The sequence below is a fragment of the Sardina pilchardus genome, chromosome 12 (assembly GCF_963854185.1).
Source record: "Sardina pilchardus chromosome 12, fSarPil1.1, whole genome shotgun sequence".
In the NCBI taxonomy this organism is placed as follows: Eukaryota; Metazoa; Chordata; class Actinopteri; order Clupeiformes; family Clupeidae; genus Sardina; species Sardina pilchardus.
In genome coordinates this window covers 30,159,513-30,181,205 of record NC_085005.1, presented here as the reverse complement: position 1 = coordinate 30,181,205, position 21,693 = coordinate 30,159,513, and the positions used below count along the sequence as shown (strand labels likewise).

The following is a 21,693-nucleotide window of genomic DNA, read 5'->3' as shown; positions in this document are numbered from 1 at the left end:
TTACAGTGATAACAGGAAGCATGAGGTCAGGAAATGACCTAATATGCTGCAGGTGATGTCATGATTGCCCACTCTGTTGTAATGTGACAAAAAAAAAGAGTTTTTTCTGTGTTTTTCACATGTTTTTTCAAATGTTTTTGTTTTTGTTAATCATCCTTGATCAAAGTGGATGTGAAGTGAATTCTGAAACAGATCAATGAGCACGGATGAGTCATCATCCAACTGGTTCTGTTGTGTTGAGGAAATTGAGGAAAATGTATCTGAGCGAGTGGCATATTGGGGATATCTTCATAGAGCTCCACAGTCCCGCCCCTCCTCCGAGAGAGGTGCTTGTCCGGAAGTAAATTTCTCATTCATTTCTCCCATTGACTTCTGGAAAAATTCGGATATAAAGAGTTTTAGACCATGCCTTAGGCTAACCAGCTACGATGTGACTCATAAGCATATAACTTATAATTTCGAGTGAAAAATTGAACAGAAAATGTAAAAAAAGCGAAAGGTACAAGACTGTGTACATATCTTAAATTCCGAGATAGAGAACTCAAATCCCATGATGCTTTGCAAACGTACACACATTTCCAACATTTGCAGCCTAACGATAGTTTAACATGGTTCCATATTAATCTGAGAAAAGAAGATGATTACTTCCTACCGTTTCCATTGAGTAAATTCAACCTTCAAGATGAGAAAACCGTTCTTTTTCGGAAGACCACACATCGGTCCTGACAGCCCTGTAGCCATTTTAAGTTTTGAAGTTCCAGCGAGACATAGCTGGACGATAGGCGCGGGAAAAGTTGAGTACAGTTTGTTTGGGATTGCCATGGCAACGGCGATCTCTACCAATCAAAGGCTCTGCTTTCACCAGTTTTACACGTTAGGGTGTCGGGTAGTGTAGTTCTCTCTCGTTAAATCGTGAATAAAGCATTGTTTTCTCAAAACAAGGTTGATGCCCCCATTAACTTTTGACATCTATATGAGTAGGTATAATCGCTTAGTCACATCGTAGCTGGTTTTAAGTCTACCATGGACGGTTACGATGTTATGGCTTATTCTCCAATTGTCAATGGAGAAATTGTATTGGATTTTTTCTTCCGGACAAGGCTGTGGGCGGGACTGTGGAGCTCTATTCTCACTCGCTCCTCTCTCCTTTCTTTCGTTATACTTTCTTCAGTCCTGCTCTGTGATCATCCCATTCCTCTATTTCTACCCTTCTGTCTCTCCCTCCTCCATTTCCTGGCATCCCTTCTGATATTCCCCTCCTTTTATTCATCTCTCTATCACTCTCTTCTCAGATTAAACACACAGGCTCTGTGTGTGGGGAATTCATGTTCAGTGTTATATTATGTTTTCATGGTGAGAGCAGTAAGGCCAAGAATATACACGTATAATGTGAGAAAGTATGGCAGTGGATTAAAGGAGTGTCTATATTTCTCTCTTTCTCTCCTTTTGTCTCCGTCTCTCCCTCTCTCTCTCTCGGTCTCTTTCTCTCCCTCTGTGTCTCTTTCTCTCTCTCCCTCTGTCTGTCTCTCTCTCTCTCCTTCTATCTGTCTCTCTCTCTCTCTCTCTCTCTCCTTCTGTCTCTCTCCCTCTCTCGTTCTCTCTGCCAGGTGTGTGTAGAGAAGCTGTTGCCGTTGAGTTCCTTCTCCACAGCGTTCCATCAGCCCACCTACAACAAGCAGCCCATGTACAGGAAAGCCATCTATGAGGTGCTCAAGGTGAGAGGACAGGATGCTGTAGCCATATATGGCCATGTACAGGATGCTGTAGCCATATATGGCCATGTACAGGAAAGCCATCTACTGTATGAGGTGCTCAAGGTGAGAGGACAGGATGCTGTAGCCATATATGGCCCAGTGGCGGTTGCTGCTCATTGGAATAGGGGAAGCTCTGATAAAAATGGTCAACTATTAAATTAATATTATTGCTGCTATATTGTTATTTGAGGGGGAAATATATCCTAAAACAGAATAGACCAAACAGTAGCCTATAGACGAATCCGGCACTGGATTCGTCAGATACGTAGGGTTCTGAGACATTGCAGCTGGCTTGGTTAGATTAGAACTAAGCTTACATTTTACCAGTTCACTTTGGGGGGTTAAATATGCTAGTTGGTAGCCTACTAGAGTTATAGTACGTGACTATTCTACGTTCATATGCCTTGCTGTTTTATTTGGAATCTCCCATGGTGGGGAATGCTATCAAATAGCTTATAAAATTCAAGTAAACATTAGCAATTTAGCCAAGCAACACAGTTATTATAGCGAGCTATGTGGCTAGCCTACTACAACTTAACCTAAACACACAACTGAAACAAATGCAAATCACGAACTCTGTAACTCCACATTACGGTTTTATTGATAGGATATGTTGTGTACAACATGCCATAGAATTAAAAAATTGAGCCTTGCCTCTCGAGTTCACCTGCCAACCCTGTAAGGTTCCGTAACTTTCACGCATCCCTGAACTTGAAACCAGAGCCCGTCTCTGTTGAAACTTCCTGTGCAATCGCGAAATATGCTTGTCAATCAAAAAAAAATGACGGTTCCTCCAATCATCATACAGAAGCTCGGCATCCGAGCCATCCCACTGTCCCATTCACCCCCAGAGAGGCCGGGCTTCCCTGGATATGACGATTTTGCGGCGTTTATCCAATATTAATCTAGCTTTTCCTGCACTAAGACCAGCCCACTCCGTAGTGCCATCGAAGTCCAGTGAGGCCGAGCCTCTATGGGGATTTTAATGGATCGTGTCGTCACAGCAATGCATTAGACGTGCGAAATCACGATAGATGACAGGCAAAACCTTGTTGCAAAACGAAACTATAACGATATAGCCATGAAGTTGAACACGTTTTTAACATGTTCTAGTTGGAATATTAGGCTTGCTAATGTAGCTCATAATAGGCATTATTTCATGCAATTTCCCGTGATATTTTAGAGGAGGCTGAGCCTCCCCTGCACTCAATGAGCAATCGCCTCTGATATGGCCATGTACAGGATGCTGTAGCCATATATGGCCATGTACAGGATGCCGTAGCCATATATGGCCATGTACAGGAAAGCCATCTATGAGGTGCTCAAGGTGAGAGGACAGGATGCTGTAGCCATATATGGTCATGTACAGGATGCCGTAGCCATATATGGCCATGTACAGGATGCTGTAGCCAAATCTATGAGGTGCTCAAGGTGAGAGGACAGGATGCTGTGGCCATATATGGCCACTGCTTGGAACAGGATGGCTGTGGTGGCCATAGCAGACTCCTGCACATGTGAGGTCAGTGAGTGCGTTTACATGCACAGTAAAAAAAAAGCGATTATCGGCAATGATCGGGTAACTGGAATAATCCGTTTGAGGTGTATATGTCTCGAAGAAATCAGAATATTGACAGAAACCTATGTGTTCAACTGATTTTTCATAAATGGATAACAGCAATAAACCGATAATGAATATGGGTTTATTCTGTTTACATGAGCGCTTGAATTACTAGATAACTACACAAACCTGACAATAAACCAGTTTTTAGTCTGCAATGCATGTAAACACGCTCACAGATGTCAAACCACCACTGACTCGTTGAGTCATTTTCACCGCCCCCCAAAACCATATTCCACACAACACACACTTAACCCTTAGCAACAACACCATATTCCACACAACACACACTTAACCCTTAGCTTAACCCCTCAGTCAGGGCTCAGGACAGGACGGGGTCATTTCTTTGAGACACGTCTGTAAACCTGTGTGACGTGTTCTCCTCACAGGTTACAAACGAGTTGGGAACGTCTCATTGTTTACGTAGCCCATTAGAAAGTTTGTTTACTTATACAAATAATTGCCCAGACAGATGTTAACACCTAATTAATGGCTAATGAGATGGAACAGTTGTAGGAATGCGCGGCACTTCTGGCTCCTGTCTTCCGCCCGTAAATCTGACAAATACGGTGCTGACAACCCCAGTGTTGCACGCCAATGAGTAATGCAGGCTGAGTTAGATCAGGAAAATTTACGAGCAGTCGGAAACTCATAGCGAAATACTTTACAACAGACATGTAGACAGAAACTCTCTCTCTCTCACACACACACACACACACACACACACACACACACACACAAACACACACAGTCATAACATAGATGGAAAGTCTTTTTTTTCTCTCTCGCTCTCTCTCTTACACACATGCACACACAGACACACACACACACACACACACACACACACACACACACACGTATTGAATCTTGATCTAACTGGTTGCCGATTTGCCAGAATGGGATTAGGAGAGCCGGTGCAGTGTTTGTTATGTTTCTCTTTGAAGTTCTTGAACGCCACATCAGGATTTGGCTCCGCTGGGCCCCCCCCCCACCACCCTGGAGGGTGTTGCCTCTCGCTCACTCGGCCCTTTTGAAGCTCAATTTCAATCGCCATTTGATTTTAAACGTGGGGGCACGTTTGGGAAATTGGAGGATGCTTATCTTGCAGATGTACCCCTTTAAGCACCTCACCAAATGAACAGAGACAGGTGCCAGAATATACAGTATTGGCCACAAATCATGTACAGACCACATACTGAACATGAGCTAGTTCTGCCGCAGTGATTCTGACATCAAAATAATAACACGGACTGATGGCATAAATGTAGGAATCTGATATCGATAAGCTAATTAGCAGCTAATTAGCCGCTAAAGCTATGTTTATGAAGGACATCCAGGGCGCCCTCTGGTGGTAATATTAGGAATTGCAGGTGTTGATTCAGATGGTTGTGGAGCTGAACAGCTGTTGGCGCTTGACACATACTTCATCAGTCTCTCCAAATAATCACTGGCGTGAGTTCAAAGTTCACTCAGTCCCTCAGCACCAGCCCAGCACTGGGCCTCAGGAAACACTGTCCTTCCCACCTCATGATTTGACCTTGACCTTGTCACCGTGTCTCTCTCATACTTACACACACACACACATTAACACACGCATTAATACACACATACGTCTGTTTAAACAATATACAATTCAAGTATTCCTTAGATATAGTACTAAAATACCCTGATGCTAATGGTGGATTACTTAAAGTGTGTGTGTGTGTGTGTGTGTGTGTGTGTGTGTGTGTGTGTGTGTGTGCAGGTGGCCAGCACACGTTCGGGTAAGTTTCCTGCGTGCGTGTCGTCCGATGACACGGACTCGGCGAAGAGTGTGGAGATCGAGAGCCGCCAGATGATCGAGTGGGCCAGCAACGGATTCCAGCCCCTCGGGGCCAAGGGCCTGGAGCCACCTGAAGGTACACCACACACACACACACACACACACGTGCACACACACACACACACACACACACACACACACACGTGCACACACACACACACACACACACACACACACACACACTGCAGTGTATACAGATATTCAAATCACAACACACACACTCACACAGAGACTGCACACACATACACTGCAGTGTATACAGATATTCAAATCAAGGGCCTGGAGCCACCTGAAGGTACACCACACACACACACACACACACACACACACACACACACACACACACACACACACACATACACACACACACACACACACACACACACACGCACGCACGCACACACACACACACACACACACACTGCAGCGTATACAGATATCCAAATCACAACACACACACACACACTGCAGCATATACAGATATCCAAATCACAACACACACACACACACACACACACACACTACAGTGTATACAGATATCCAAATCACACGACACACACACACACACACACACACACACACACACACACACACACACACACACAGTACTTTACCCACTGAAAGACACCTATTGAGGTGCTCACGCTAACATGGACACACACACACACACACACACACACACACTAAGCTGAGAGGTGTGTGTTGCAGCGGAGCGTAACCCGTACACTGAGGTGGATGCGGATGTGTGGGCGGAGCCTGAAGCAGCCTCCTATGCCCCGCCCCCTGCCAAGAAGCCCCGCAAGAGCACCGTGGAGAAGCCCAAGATCAAGGAGATCATCGACGAGGGAACCAAGGGTACGCACACACACACACACACACACACACACACACACACACACACACACACATACAAGAGATCATCGACGAGGGAACCAAGGGTACGCACACACACACACCCCCACACACACACAAACACATACAAGAGATCATCGACGAGGGAACCAAGGGTACGCACACACACACACACACACACACACACACACACACACACATACAAGAGATCATCGACGAGGGAACCAAGGGTACGCACACACACACACCCACACACACACACATTATTGTATTTCATAGTATATAAACACATATATTCAGACTTCTGACTTAAACAGTGCACAAACACACACAAAGGCATTTATTTTTATTTGTACTTATTTACGTGTTTCCCCCCCACAGAGAGGCTCATATATGAAGTCAGACAGAAGTGCCGAAATATTGAAGGTAAGATTATCTCAGCTTTTACACTATCGGTGTTTGTGACTCTGTGTGTGTATGTGCGTGTGTGTGTATTTTTATGTGTATGTGCGCGTGTGTGCGTCAGTGATGTGCGGGTACGTGTCTGAACGACCCGCCCCGCCCCGCCGTTTACAACTAACCCGACCGCAACTCGGACCGCAAAAAATAATTATTGAAATACTGGACCCGACCCGCTTATTGTAAAAAGTAGTCTTACTTAGTCGTAGCGTCATTGAGCTACGCAAAATTGGTATCTCATATGCATGTAAAACAATAATATATATTGCCTAATTATATATAGCCTAATTGCTCAGAATTTGGGAAACATGCAATTTAGTCTACCTTTTTTTGTTCCGTGTCAGCATTCATCCAAAAATTAGGCTATTTGACTCAACATTGAACATAATTAGCCTAAGGATTTTCCTTTACAAATTCTGTTTCAGCCGTTCCTCACATGCCTTGAAGCTCTCCCAAGCATGAAATGCACGCATGGAATATTATTAAGAACCTCTTTATTAACGTCTTCATCAATGGACCAAAAGAAAAAACAAAACCCATAGAGCCCGATTGAGTGCGTCATTGCAGTGAGATGAAACCTTTATTGCACGAAAGAGCAGACGTGGGGCTTTCCAACAAGCCATATTATACGTTGCGCAAGGACGCACATTGCATGCTCATACCAATTGTAGGCTATATGCCTTGATGATATTAAATTAAGAAGTATTTCCTGATTTGGGAAACTTTTAGTTTATTTTTCTTTCCATAATACCATTCGATCTTGCTGCAAATGATCAGACTTGAGAAGCACGCATTACATCGGCAACTTCGCTGCTCAGTAGCCGAATTTTCTGTCGAGGAGACCAGAAGTTAGAGAAAAAAAGTTGCAGATCATAGACAAAGAAAGCATATGCTCTGAGAACAGAACACAACTGCATGTCAAGTGTAGTCGAGGGTCTGTCTACGCAGAAACAACAAGTGCATTTCTACATGACATACATTCGTGACAAAATGTGGGGGATAGAATCGCGTTTCAGTGGGAATGCTGCAAATGATGTCTTTCTCTTCTAAAAACAATTATGTACGATATAAATGACAAAAAATTAACGGCATATTTTTTTTACCGACCCGACCAAACATGACCCGAATATCATTAAAAATATTTTTTCTTGACCCATAACCGCGGGTGACCGCGGGTGACCGCGGGTGACCGCGGTCGCCCGCTCGATTTGGATCAGCCCGCGCATCACTGGTGTGCGTGTGTGTGTATTTTTATGTGTGTGTGTGTGTATATATATCCACTGACAGTTATTTATGTTCTCTGTCTCTCTCTCTCTATTGAATGTAGACATCTGTATCTCCTGTGGGAGTTTGAATGTGTCTCTGGAACACCCACTCTTCAACGGAGCCATGTGCCAGAGCTGCAAGGTAACCCCCCCCCCCCTGCAAACACTCTCCTTTACCTCAAACACTCTCCTGCCTGCAAACACTCTCATTTACCTCAAACACTCTCCTTTACCTCAAACACTCTCCTGCCTGCAAACACTCTCATTTACCTCAAACACTCTCCTGCCTGCAAACACTCTCATTTACCTCAAACACTCTCCTGCCTGCAAACACTGTTCTGCCTGCAAATCCTCTTCAGTCCCTCAAGTACAGCCCTGGAATCAGTCTTACAGTGTTTACACACAAACTGCCTTTAGCAGGACCAAAACTATTCAACAGCATTGCACCATGGGAATTGGGAATTGAGGAGATTGATTGTGACGTTGGACTGTAATCCATCCCTTTCTAGCCCCAATACTAACATGCGTGTGATATTGTAATAGCAGAACAGACATGGACTTGTGGGAGAGAAGGTAGAGTGTCGCCTGTGCTGACCTGACAGACTGTAATAGAGAGTGTTTTTATTGTGTTGGTATTTCAACACCTGATATCGTTTTGAAAGTTTTGTTAAGCCTCTCTCTCTCCCCCTCTCTCTCTCTTTCTCTCTCCCTCTTTCTCCCCCCTCTCTCTCTCTCTCCCCCGTCTCTCTCTCTCTCACTCAATTCAATTCAATTAAATTAGCTTCATTGCCATGACTATTCGCAAACAGTGTTGCCAAAGCATATACAGTATAACGCGCCACCATGCAGAACATCAAGACACACATGAATCTAATGTGAATGGTCTCTCTCTCTCCCTCTCATCAGAACTGTTTCCTGGAGTGTGCGTATCAGTATGACGATGACGGCTACCAGTCCTACTGCACTATCTGCTGTGGGGGGCGCGAAGTGCTCATGTGCGGCAACAACAACTGCTGCAGGTCAGGGCCATGGCACACACACACACACACACACACCCTGGGATCAGCTCACACACACACACACACACCCTGGGATCAGCTCTCACACACACACACACACACACACACAAGCAGACCCTGGGGTCAACTCCTACACACACACACACACACACACACACACAAGTACACACACACCCTGGGATCAGCTCTCACACACACACACACACACACACAAGCAGACCCTGGGGTCAACTCCTACACACACACACACACACACACACACACACACATACACAGACACACGGCTAGCTAGCAATAACATGCTGTAATTAATGCAAATTGAATAAAACCCGCAGTCCATGCATTCTCTGTTTTAAATCATCTCCACCGTTTGATTATGGTGTGTACTGTATGTATATCACTACCAGTGTGTGTGAGAAAGAGAGAGAGAGAGAGTGTGTGTGTGTGTGTACTTTCTAAAACATTACAGGTTGCTCATAATTGCGTGCTCATATGTTTGCGTGTGTGTCTGTGCGTGTGTGTGTGCGTGTGTGTGCGTGTGTGTGCGTGTGTGTTCATGTGTGCGTGCATGTGTGTGTGTGTGCAGGTGTTTCTGTGTGGAGTGTGTGGACCTGTTGGTGGGCACGGGTGCGGCGCAGGCGGCGATCAGAGAGGACCCGTGGAACTGCTACATGTGCGGCGAGCGCAACGTCTACGGACTCCTGCGTCGCCGTGACGACTGGCCCAGCCGCCTGCAACACTTCTTCGCCAACAACCACGACCAGGAATTTGTGAGTCCGCCACAGAACACACACACACACACACACACACTGTATAATGCCACACACCCACACACTGTATAACACCACACACACACACACACACACACACACTGTATAATGCCACACACCCACACACTGTATAACACCACACACACACTGTATAACACCACACACACACACACACACACACACTGTATAACACCCAGACACATACTGCACACAGTATAATACCACACACACACACACACACACACACACACACACACACACACACACACACACACACACACACACTGTATAATGCCACACACCCACACACTGTATAACACCCAGACACATACTGCACAAGTATACTTGTATAAGATGATAGCAAGGTCAGTGATCAGTAGGCCACATTACTGGTTACACATTACTGTACTCCTCCAGGTGTGGAATAGGTTCAGTGACCTGCAGTAGTTTTACTTCCCCATAAAATCCTTACCATAAGAATGGGACCTGCCTGGATGCAGTCCTGTGTTAGTCCTACTTGAATGGGACCTGCTGTATATGCTGTATTGTACTGTATTGTACTGGATGCAGTCCTGTGTTAGTCCTACACACATCAGTTGAATGGGACCTATATGCTGTATTGTACTGTACTGTACTGTACTGTACTGTACTGTATTGTATTGTACTGTATTGTATTGTATTGGACTCTCTGCAGTCCTCAGCACTCTGTCTCACCCTCGTTGTTCTCTCTTTGTTTCTCCGTCTCACGGCAACAGGCTCCACCCAGACTTTACCCTCCAATAGTAGCAGAGAAACGGAAGCCGATTCGTGTGCTGTCTCTGTTTGATGGCATTGCTACAGGTATGTGTGTGATGCAGGTATGTGTGTGATGCAGGTATGTGTGTGATGCAGGTACTGTATGTGTGTGATGCAGGTATGTGTGTGATGCAGGTATGTGTGTGATGCAGGTATGTGTGTGATGCAGGTACAGTATGTGTGTGATGAAGGTATGTGTGTGATGCAGGTATGTGTGTGATGCAGGTACAGTATGTGTGTGATGAAGGTATGTGTGTGATGCAGGTATGTGTGTGATGCAGGTATGTGTGTGATGCAGGTATGTGTGTGATGCAGGTATGTGTGTGATGCAGGTACAGTATGTGTGTGATGAAGGTATGTGTGTGATGCAGGTACTGTATGTGTGTGATGCAGGTACAGTATGTGTGTGATGCAGGTACAGTATGTGTGTGATGCAGGTACAGTATGTGTGTGATGCAGGTACAGTATGTGTGTGATGCAGGTACAGTATGTGTGTGATGAAGGTATGTGTGTGATGCAGGTATGTGTGTGATGCAGGTATGTGTGTGATGCAGGTACAGTATGTGTGTGATGCAGGTATGTGTGTGATGCAGGTACTGTATGTGTGTGATGAAGGTATGTGTGTGATGAAGGTATGTGTGTGTTGGTGTTGCGACAGGTATGTGTGTTACAGCATTGCTACAGGTATGTGTGTGATGCAGGTTTCTATTTTAGTGAGGAGTTTTCCATGTTTGATTAGATAGGCAGTGCTGGGGTTGGCCACAAGGTTGCGCTATAGTGCTGGGGTTGGCCACAAGGTTGCGCAAACCCAGGTCACCGGCGTAGGGTGCAGGTGCCCAAGCTAGCTGTGCCATGGCTGTGGCCCAACACAAGTCTTTTAACCCTGTGCATACATCCATGCCAGCCCTCCTCTGGTTCCCATGGTAGCCACACTTGGACTTGACCTTTGCCCTTTGCCCTTTGACCCCCTCCCAGGCCTAGTGGTGCTGCGTGACCTGGGGCTGGAGGTGGAGCGCTACGTGGCGTCGGAGGTGTGCGAGGACTCCATCACCGTGGGGATGGTCCGGCACGAGGGCAAGGTCATGTACGTGGGAGACGTACGCAATGTCCTGCGGAAGCACGTGAGTCATCTTCTCTCTCTGTGTGTGTGTGTGTGTGTGTGTGTGTGTGTGTGTGTGTGTGTGTGTGTGCGTGTGTGTGCGCACGTGAGTAGCCCCTGCGGTCATCTCCTCTCCTCCTCCACCGATGACAACCTGAATGGTGTGTGTGTGTGTGTGTGTGTACAAAGCTGAGCACGTGAGTAGCCCCTGCGGTCATCTCCTCTCCTCCTCCGAAGACAACTTGAGGGGTGTGTGTGTGTGTGTGTGTGGGTGGGTGTGTATGTGTGTGTGTGTACGTACAAAGCTGAGTGAGAATTGAACAGCTTTGATCAACAGCAAATGATCTCACCCGTCTGCCCCTGTGGTCTCAGATCCAGGAGTGGGGTCCCTTTGACCTGGTGATCGGAGGAAGCCCCTGCAATGACCTCTCCATAGTCAACCCCGCCAGGAAAGGCCTCTACGGTAAGGGTGTGTATCTGGGCATGGGTGTACAGTATGATGTCTGTGTAACGCTTGCAGAGTGTGTGTGTGTGTGTGTGTGTGTGTGTGTGTGTGTGTGTGTGTGTGTGTGTGTGTGTGTGTGTGTGTGTGTGTGTGTGTGTGTGCGTGTCTGTGTGTGTGTGTGTGTGTGTGTGTGTGTGTGTGTGTGTGTGTGTGTGTGCGTGTCTGTGTGTGTGTGTGTGTGTGTGTGTGTGTGTGTGCGTGCGTGTATGTGTGAGTGAATGAGTGAGTGTTTTTGGCGCATTCATATGTGTCTGTATAAGAAGTCATTTGTGTGTTTTGCATCTCCATGTGTACTGAGGGGGCAGGTTGTCTGTTCTGAGTTCTGTTGAGTGTGTTTTGCGTATTCATGCGTGAGTATAAGAAGTCATGTGTGTGTTCTGCGTCTCCATGTGTGTTCTAAGAGGGGACAGGTCGTCTGTTCTTCGAGTTCTACCGGCTGCTGCACGAGGCCCGGCCCAAGCCCGGCGATGACCGGCCGTTCTTCTGGCTCTTTGAGAACGTGGTGGCCATGGGGGTCAGTGACAAGAGAGACATCTCACGCTTCCTCGAGGTACAGGATGCCATCCCTCTCTCTCTTTCTCTCTCCCTCTCTTTCTCTCTCCCTCTCTCTCTCCCTCTTTCTCTCTCCATCTCACTTTCTTTGTCTCTCGCTCTCTCTTTCTTTCTCTCTCTCTCTTTATTTATTTCTCCCTCTCTGTGTCTCTCTCTCTCTCTCTTTCTCTCTCCATCTCTCTTTCTCTCTCCATCTCACTTTCTTTCTCTCTCGCTCTCTCTTTCTTTCTCTCTCTCTCTCTATTTATTTCTCCCTCTCTGTGTCTCCCTCTGTCTCTTTCTTTCTCCCTCTCTAATGTAAATATTAGAAATAAGTGACCACAGACCTCTGATGAGGAAATGAGAAAATTGTGATTCTTTAGAGAATGACCCTGTTTCAGACGGGCAGTTTACCCATGTGATGCAGCCGGAGCAGCAGACTGACCCCCTCCCCCAAACACACACACACACACACACACACACACACACACACACACACACACAGGCACAGGCACAGACACACACACCTCCCTGATTACAAGGAACCAGCAGCGGTATCTTACATTGCCATTTGTACTGGTCCTACTGGTGGGCATTGGTCCAGCTCACTTGCAGGAGTGGTCAATACCAGTTAGCACACTAACGTCAACAACACAGAGACCCAAGAGTGCTCAGAGCTGCAAGGGAGTCAATCTGCCGTTGTGTTGAGATGGTTTCACATGCACACTGTGTATTCAGACCAGTAACACTTCCCTCTGGGGCTTACTGAAATCCACAGTCTTACAATAGAAACTGTTGGATATGAATTCAACTTAAGTTGTGAGACTGCGTACACATTAAAGCACTGGGGCTTATTTTAAATAATTCAAACAGTATTATACATAGCACACACACACACACACACACACACACACACACACACACACTTCAGACGTCAGGCATCAGGCGCTAGTTGGGAGACTGGGGTGTAGTCTGAGTCTGCTCAGCATGGGGTTCTCATTGTCTGGCTCTGTGTACAGTAGACGCACCCACACCATTTAAATGGAGCAGGCTAATGTCAGGAGTGGGAGCATGATTGATCACCTGGGGATCACCTGATTATCCGCTGACAGCGTTTGATTACATGCCTGAGCCTGGCGCTGTGCCCAATTAATCATCATTCTAAAACGTCACTCACACCTGCCGCCTGGTGGCTGCTCTTTGCACTGCAGCCACAACTGACTGGCTATGCGCTGCAGTCACTCTCAATTACCTACTGAACAGCCCTCTGTTAAACAGAAAGAGCCACAATTGGCTGGCCACGCTGACACTCTCAATCACTAACTGAACAGCCTTCTGTGGAATAGCGCCACGAGGAATGTGTGTAGAAATCTCATCTGTTGTGTTGTGTGTGTAGAAATCTCATCTGTTGTGTTGTGTGTGTAGAAATCTCATCTGTTGTGTTGTGTTGTGTGTAGAAATCTCATCTGTGTGTGTGTGTGTGTGTGTGTGTGTGTGTGTGTGTCGGTCTGCAGTGTAACCCCGTGATGATCGATGCCAAGGAGGTGTCGGCCGCCCATCGCGCCCGCTACTTCTGGGGCAACTTGCCGGGCATGAATCGGTAAGGATTATTGCATCAGCCTGGCATCATTCTGCCAGTAGCCTGGCACCAGCCTGAGATTAACAACGAGAGCAGTTGTGTTTAGATTGGAGGTCAATGCCAGTAGAGAGACCCCAGAGCATAATAGCGCTTATATTCGCACGGGATTATGATCCCTGGCATCATGTTTTACTGCCAGATATACAATATTATGGGCATGCATTAAGCAGTTTAATCCTCCTCACTCTGACTGTATATAAAACATGTACTGTATAAACAGCCCTCTGGTTTTCACCCACATCAGATGTTAAGCTATGTGATCATATTTTCTCCATCTTATATTTCTCAATCCACCCCCCCCCCCCTTCTCTCTCCTCTCCCCCTCCCTCTCTCTTTCTCTCTCTCTCTCTCTCTCCCTCTCCCTCCTCTCTCTCTCTCTCTCTCTCTCCCTCCTCTCTCTCCCTCCCTCTCTCTCTCTCTCCCTCCTCTCTCTCTCTCTCCCCCTCTTTCCTGCAGACCTCTGACTGCTATGGTAAATGATAAGTTGGATCTGCAAGACTGTCTGGAGCATGGGCGCACAGCCAAGGTATGTTTGCGTGTGCGTGTATACATGTGTGTGTGAGTGTGTTATGTTGTTCCTCGTCCCATGCTGGGGGTCAGGAAGTTAATTGGGTGTGTCCAGCCCCCCCCCCCCCCCCCCCCCCTTACCATGGCAGCTGCCCAGATACTTCCACATGGTTCCACACACAGCATAGTAGGCTACACTAGCAAGAATGCCGCACTAGTTCTGCCAGCTAGACCTACATGGTTCCACATACAGTAGGCTACACTAGCAAGAATGCTACACTAGTTCTGCCAGCTAGAACCACATGGTTCCGCACTGGCTACACTACTGTAGCAAGAATGCCGCACTAGTTCTGCCAGCTAGAACCACATGGTTCCGCACTGGCTACGCTACTGTAGCAAGAATGCCGCACTAGTTCTGCCAGCTAGAACCACATGGTTCCGCACTGGCTACGCTACTGTAGCAAGAATGGCACACTAGTTCTGCCAGCTAGAACCACATGGTTCCGCACTGGCTACGCTACTGTAGCAAGAATGCTACACTAGTTCTGCCCAGATCACTCATATTGCTACTGTATTTGTTTAGAACACAGCTACAACAACAACAACAACAACAACAGTAATAACAGCTCTGAAATATTACACTATCTTGTTTTTTATTTGTACATGTGTTTGGCTACAGTGGCCACAGTTTAATGATGCTGCATATGTAATATTTATGATCATACTGATATCTGATACAGCCATAGCCAGAGGTTTTTCTAACCTGGGTTCAATGATATTTTCTATTGTATATTTTTGTATGTAACATTAAATGATTGTGTTCAGATATATTAATTAATACATGGCGATTTCCCCCTAAACTTTTGTTACAAAATACACACATTGTATTGAACAGCAGAAAGGAAAAACCTCTGCCTCCTGCCTATTGCTGAGATGTTTGTTCTGTCTGACCTTTCAGGAGTCTCCTAGTGACTAACGGCACTTTGGCCATAATGCTAGTTAAAGTCCTCGAGCCTATGTCAGGCTCACTCCTGTTCACTGCGAGACACTAGGATATTAGTCTGGGAGCCCACAGATGAGAGAATTTGTTGACTGAAAAATGTTACAGTGTGCCAACTAAGGTGTGTTGAGAGCTGAGTTACCCTTGGCTCAAAACATTGTTGTTGTTTTTTTAAATGAAAGGATAATCTAATCTCTTTACATTTATTTCTGGACTACACCTATTTTGATACCATTAACCCAAACCTAATCAAATGAAGAGTCTGTTGACCACAACAAATCTAGAGAAATGTGTGGGAAGTTAATGCCAGGCAAACCTCTGACTAGAATTACTGATGTTTTAACACTATTTGTAGGCCCAAAGCAGCCAACAATTTACCACTTGCTACAAGATGTGGCTTTCTTGCAAATAGAGGCAAGGTTTAGCCTTGACTATTCCTGCTAAAGCAGTGTTTTTCCGTGTTTTTCCTATACCACTGCCTGTTTTTAATATCATTAGTTTCCACCTTAACATTTTCTTGCCTGAGGTCAATTTTTGTAAAGCTAGCCAGCAGCATTTTAAGTTCACTGAAAACACCTACGCTAAGCTATGTTAGCCCTTCATGCTAACTGCTGTGTTGTTGTTGCCAAGGTGCCGAGTCACTAGAGCTCCTGATTGGACAAGGAGGAGATGAGGGGGGAGGGAGAGGGGTTGGGGGCCAACCAGAAGGGGTTGTGGTGTGGCTGATTTGAAAGCTGGGTTTGTGTTGCAGTTCGACAAACTGAGAACCATCACCACTCGGTCTAATTCTATCAAGCAGGGCAAAGATCAGCATTACCCCGTCTTCATGAACGAGAAGGAGGACATCCTGTGGTGCACTGAGATGGAACGGTAATATGGTGGCGTGGGGGGGGGGGGGTAGAGGGGGAGGGGGGGGGGGTGTGCACTGAGATGGAACGGTAATATGGTGGCGTGGGAGGGGGGTCGAGGGGGGGGTGAACGGTAATATGGTGGCGTGGGAGGGGGGTCGAGGGGGAGGGATGGGGTGGGGGGGGGCGTCTGTGGTGCACTGAGATGGAACGGTAATATGGTGGCGTGGGAGGGGGGTCGAGGGGGAGGGATGGGGTGGGGGGGGGGGGGGGGGTGGAGGGGGGTAGGTAGATTTGGGTTTTGGTGAAGGGCTTGTTAGTTTGGGTCCACAGAGGTGCATTTAGATTTTTGTGTGTGTGTTTCTGTATTTGTGTGTGCGACGTGCATATGTGTGTGTGTGTGTGTGTGTGTGTGCACGCATGTGGAATGATTAAGTGGGGTTGTGAACTTCTGGGTGTTAGTATGTGTCTCCAATGTACAGAGGGTTGTGGTGCTCTCAGTGATGTGTTTTGTGTGTGTATGTGTGTGTGTATGCATGTGTGTGTGTGTGTGTGTGTGTGTGTGTGTGTGTGTGTGTGTGTGTGTGTGTGTGTGTGTGTGTGTGTGTCTTTATGTGTGTGCGTGCGTGCATGTGCGTGTGTGCGTGTGTGTGTGCGTGTGTGCGTGTGTGTATGTGCGTGTGTGTGTGTGTGCGTGTGTATGTGTGTGTGCGTGTGTGTGTATACTGTATATGTGTGTGTGTGTGTGTGTGCTGGCATACCTGACGCGTGCGCGTGCTGTGCTGTTGCGCCCCCTGCAGGGTGTTTGGCTTCCCGGTGCACTACACGGACGTGTCCAACATGAGCCGCCTGGCCAGGCAGAGGCTGCTGGGAAGGTCCTGGAGCGTCCCCGTCATACGCCACCTGTTCGCGCCGCTGAAGGACTACTATGCTTGTGTCTAGGCAACGCCCCGCCCCGCCCCGCCCCGTTCCGTTCCGCCTCTCAAAGGGGTCTGGCCCCGCCCCCTTCTAATTACAGCCCGGCTATGACCCCGCCCCCTTTTGGTCTGAGATCTTGTAGATCCGCCCCCTTCCTGTTCCTCTCATCTCTGCTGAGGTGCTATCCACGGACAACTTCAACCAATCAAAAAAAAAACAAAAAAAAAAAACAATGCCTGAATTTTTTTATGTGTCTTTTAAAAAAGAAATACGCTGATGTTGTCACATCATTTTACTCTGTATTTGAGTTTTACTTCTCTATGTATATTGTTTTTTTCTGTTTGTTTTTCATGGTCGTGAGGCCTTTGTTTTGTTTGGTGTAAACTGGTATGCATGTCTGAGCTGTACAAACAAGGCTTCCCCGCTCAACAGGACTGACACAGAGAGAGGCACGTTAGAAATAGGTGTACCGTGAATCTTGAGTGTGAATGTGTGTGTGTCTGTGTGTGTGAGTGAGTGTGTGAGTGTGTATGTGTGTGTGTGTCTGTGTGTGTGTGGTTACAGAAACAGGTCTTTGTCAAGTTGGAGCACAAACTGAAGGACATTAAGACAATATGGAGGGATGATAACATTCCTTTTAGTCCCACCCTCCACACGCACACAACACACACTCACATACAGTACACACACACATACTCTCTCTCTCTCTCTCTCTCTCTCTCTCTCTCTCTCTCTCTCTCTCTCTCTCACACACACACACACACATGCTCTCTCTCTCTCTCTCTCTCTCTCTCTCACACACATACACACACACACACACACACACACACACACATACGCATACTCTCCCTCACACACTCACACACTCTAACGCAGACATCACTTTACATCACCAAACTGTGGCAAAACCAGTATAGGCAGCCCTGTGTCCTCTCTGTGTGTAGTTCTAGTGAAGGGAACCCTTGTGTCTGATGAACACACACACCTGGTCACCTGTCAGCTGACACACACAACACTGTTTACAGGTCATACACACTTAACCAAGGTACGCGCTCACTACTACTGCTGGTTACACAACCACTTGACTGGTGACCAAATCAATGGTGCTCTCCACCTCCCTCCATCCCTCTCTCTCTCTCCCTCTTTCCCCCTCCCTCTCTCTCTTCCCCCTCCCTTTCTCACTCTCTCTCCCCCTCCCTCTCTCTCTCCCTCTTTCCCCCTCCCTTTCTCACTCCCTCTTTCTCCCTCTCTCCTTCTCTCCCCCTCCCTCTCTCTCTCCCTCCCTCTCTCTCCCCCTTCTCTCTCTCTCTCTCCCTCTCTCTCTCTCTCCTTATTCTCTCTCTCAATAATCAGTCTACATCTGCCTCTGTGTGTTCCCTTCTGTCCTGCCCTCTGTTAATCTCAGTGAGACACACACACACACTCGCTCATGAGGCCTTACTGCTGGGAAACACACACACACACACACACACGCACACACACACAAACACAAGTACAAGTTCATACACAGACAGCAAAACATACACACCACACACACACACACACACACACACACACACACGCCTTGTGGGTCTCTCACTCATGTAATCTGCCGAGTGACGTGTGTCAAATGCAATAGTATAAAACACACACACTCAGTGTGAGTCCAGCCAGTGTGTGAGCCCTGAGGTTTGCTGTGTCAGTCTCTTAACGGTGCAACCTGCTCAAATGGTGCCCCCCCCCATTTCCCACCCCCTGTCTCTAACCGCCATCAAGAGCTGGCAGGAGCTTCCGCCTCTTTCTCTCGAGGCGCTTCTCCACCGACAGCGAACCCGTGCTTGAACCTTTGCCGTTCAGATTTCTTTGAACCGTGGTGCTATCTATAGAACCGTGGTGCTATCTATAGAACCGTGGTGCTACTGTGTCTATAGAACCAGCCCGCATTTCCACCAGTTCTGAACCGAACCAACAATGCGTCATCAACAATGGGTGTTGAATGCCAATACAAAAGTTAATGACATGCATTAACGGGAGAATTAAATGAACAATTGTACCGTAAAACGGCAGAAACCAGCTGCCGCTAGTCAACGTCTACAGTGAATGGTACTGTAGTTGACTTGTTTTGTTTACTCGTGGCAGTTGATATGGACGGAAAACTCATGCTTTAGCTTTCTCCCCTCTGAATGGCACAACGACAAGCCCACACCGGTTCGCAGGAGAAAACAACTATTTTCTAGTTCAACTTCCGAACCAAGGTGCCACGTTCCGAACTGGCTTTTGTTGGGTCGAAACGTTCTGAACGGTTCAAACGCTGGTTCGCGAACGGGAACGGAGCCGGTTCTCTGTCGGTGGAAAAAGGCTACCTGTGTCTCTGGCTTGTTGTGAGTGCTGTGAGCCACTTCAGGTCTTCCCCCCACGCTGTAGGGGGCAGCAGCAGCTCAACCCCACAGCATCTCTTCCTCTTCCTCTTCCTCCTCCCTCAGTCCCCAAACTACAACATACAAAGAAAGAGAATAATACAAAAAAAACAAGATGTGCTATCTTTACAGATCTTGAGCAGATCTGACCCTCTCACCAGCGGGCATCAATTCTACTGTAACAGAATAGCCAAGCAACGGTTCTGTCCTTTTTACTGTAAACTACTCTCAGATACTGGAGTCTTTACTGTACTTGTAACTGGTGCTTACACATGTGTATGTGTGTGTGTGTGTGTGTGTGTGTGTGTGTGCGTGTGTGTGGTTATGTGCACTGTGTGGTTTAGGAACAGGCATGCGGACGGACAGGTGCTGTTTAGTTTTTTTACTTTTCTTTTTTTTTTTTTTTTGGTTCAGCTGATTTCAAACAAATCTCAAATTCCATAACCACCACCTACCCTAACGACTCATTCCCTACCTTCATAAACACACATGCACACACACTCACACACACACACACACACACACACACACACACACGTGCACACACACACACACACACACACATGTTCACACAAAACTCAGCAACATTTTTAGACACAAGTGTATTGTATAGAGAATTTGTCCTATGTCAGGTGCAGATACACAGTGAGGGCCACTCAGGCCGAGTCTGGGCCGAGTCTGGGCCGAGTCTGGCCCTACGCTCCGCTCCGCTGCCAGGGATTCTGGGAAGGCGACCTTCTCCATGGTGCCATCGATATATTTGGGGTCACCTGGTGCTCCCAGAATTCCCTGCCTTTATCTTCTCCCTTCTGAGGCTTCTAGGGTTGCGGCCTACAGTAGATCTCATGGGTTGTGGCCTACAGTAGATCTCATGGGTGCTTCTAGGGTTGCTGCCTACAGTAGATCTCATGGGTGCTTCTAGGGTTGTGGCCTACAGTAGATCTCATGGGTGCTTCTAAGGTTGTGGCCTACAGTAGATCTCTTGGGTTGTGGCCTACAGTAGATCTCATGGGTGCTTCTAAGGTTGTGGCCTACAGTAGATCTCTTGGGTTGCTGCCTACAGTAGATCTCATGGGTGCTTCAGTAGATCTCATGGGTGCTTCTAGGGTTGAGGCCTACAGTAGATCTCATGGGTTGTGGCCTACAGTAGATCTCATGGGTGCTTCTAGGGTTGCTGCCTACAGTAGATCTCATGGGTGCTTCTAAGGTTGTGGCCTACAGTAGATCTCATGGGTGCTTCTAGGGTATGTGGCCTACAGTAGATCTCATGGGTTGTGGCCTACAGTAGATCTCATGGGTGCTTCTAGGGTTGTGGCCTACAGTAGATCTCATGGGTGCTTCTAGGGTATGTGGCCTACAGTAGATCTCATGGGTGCTTTGTGTTCTATCTACGGGCCGTCCAACCGGGCCAACACTATTTAGACTGTGCATGTGGTATTACTGTTGGAATTGATAGGGCCGCACAGAATGCGTGTCACCCAGGTGTTAAGGTGCTCCGGTCTAGTGTACTGTCTTGTGTGAGGATGCAACACCTCCCCACCCCAGTGTAAGAGCAGAGGCCTCTGCACTGAACCCATTGCCTCCTCCCCAACCCTGACCCCTGACCTCCAAAGTCCCCCCCCCCCCCCCCCCCACACACACACACCCAAATCACCCTTTCCTCTGTCATACTCTCTGGTTCGACTCAAAACATACTTGGGATGTCACTCCGTTACGTTGAATGACATTGAACTATGAATACATACCTGTGTGCGCGTACACACATACACACACACACACATACACACTCACACACATACATATGTACACACACACACACACAAACACACACACACACACACACACACACTTTACACCCTCTCAGTGCTGAAGAAAATTGACATCCATACGCAATCA

General features: G+C 47.2%; 1 protein-coding gene across 6 annotated transcripts in view; it reads left to right on the top strand.

Annotated features, from left to right (window-relative positions):
* Positions 1 to 21,414, top strand: part of LOC134097799 (DNA (cytosine-5)-methyltransferase 3A-like) — a 52,700-nt gene extending 31,286 nt beyond the window's left edge. For 2 of the 6 annotated variants that reach the window (XM_062550748.1, XM_062550745.1), the window contains exons 5-19: positions 1,608 to 1,715; positions 5,117 to 5,270; positions 5,903 to 6,049; positions 6,428 to 6,472; positions 7,833 to 7,912; positions 8,677 to 8,789; positions 9,376 to 9,559; positions 10,315 to 10,399; positions 11,330 to 11,475; positions 11,826 to 11,922; positions 12,360 to 12,508; positions 14,004 to 14,089; positions 14,585 to 14,654; positions 16,387 to 16,505; positions 17,284 to 21,414. In XM_062550748.1, coding sequence (XP_062406732.1) covers positions 1,608 to 1,715; positions 5,117 to 5,270; positions 5,903 to 6,049; positions 6,428 to 6,472; positions 7,833 to 7,912; positions 8,677 to 8,789; positions 9,376 to 9,559; positions 10,315 to 10,399; positions 11,330 to 11,475; positions 11,826 to 11,922; positions 12,360 to 12,508; positions 14,004 to 14,089; positions 14,585 to 14,654; positions 16,387 to 16,505; positions 17,284 to 17,425 — 1,725 coding nt within the window. In that variant the 3' untranslated portion in view covers positions 17,426 to 21,414. The remainder of the gene's footprint in view (positions 1 to 1,607; positions 1,716 to 5,116; positions 5,271 to 5,902; positions 6,050 to 6,427; positions 6,473 to 7,832; positions 7,913 to 8,676; positions 8,790 to 9,375; positions 9,560 to 10,314; positions 10,400 to 11,329; positions 11,476 to 11,825; positions 11,923 to 12,359; positions 12,509 to 14,003; positions 14,090 to 14,584; positions 14,655 to 16,386; positions 16,506 to 17,283) is intronic. The other 4 variants (XR_009940948.1, XM_062550747.1, XM_062550744.1 and 1 more) reach the window with 4 other exon arrangements.
* The last annotated feature ends 279 nt before the right edge of the window (positions 21,415 to 21,693 follow it).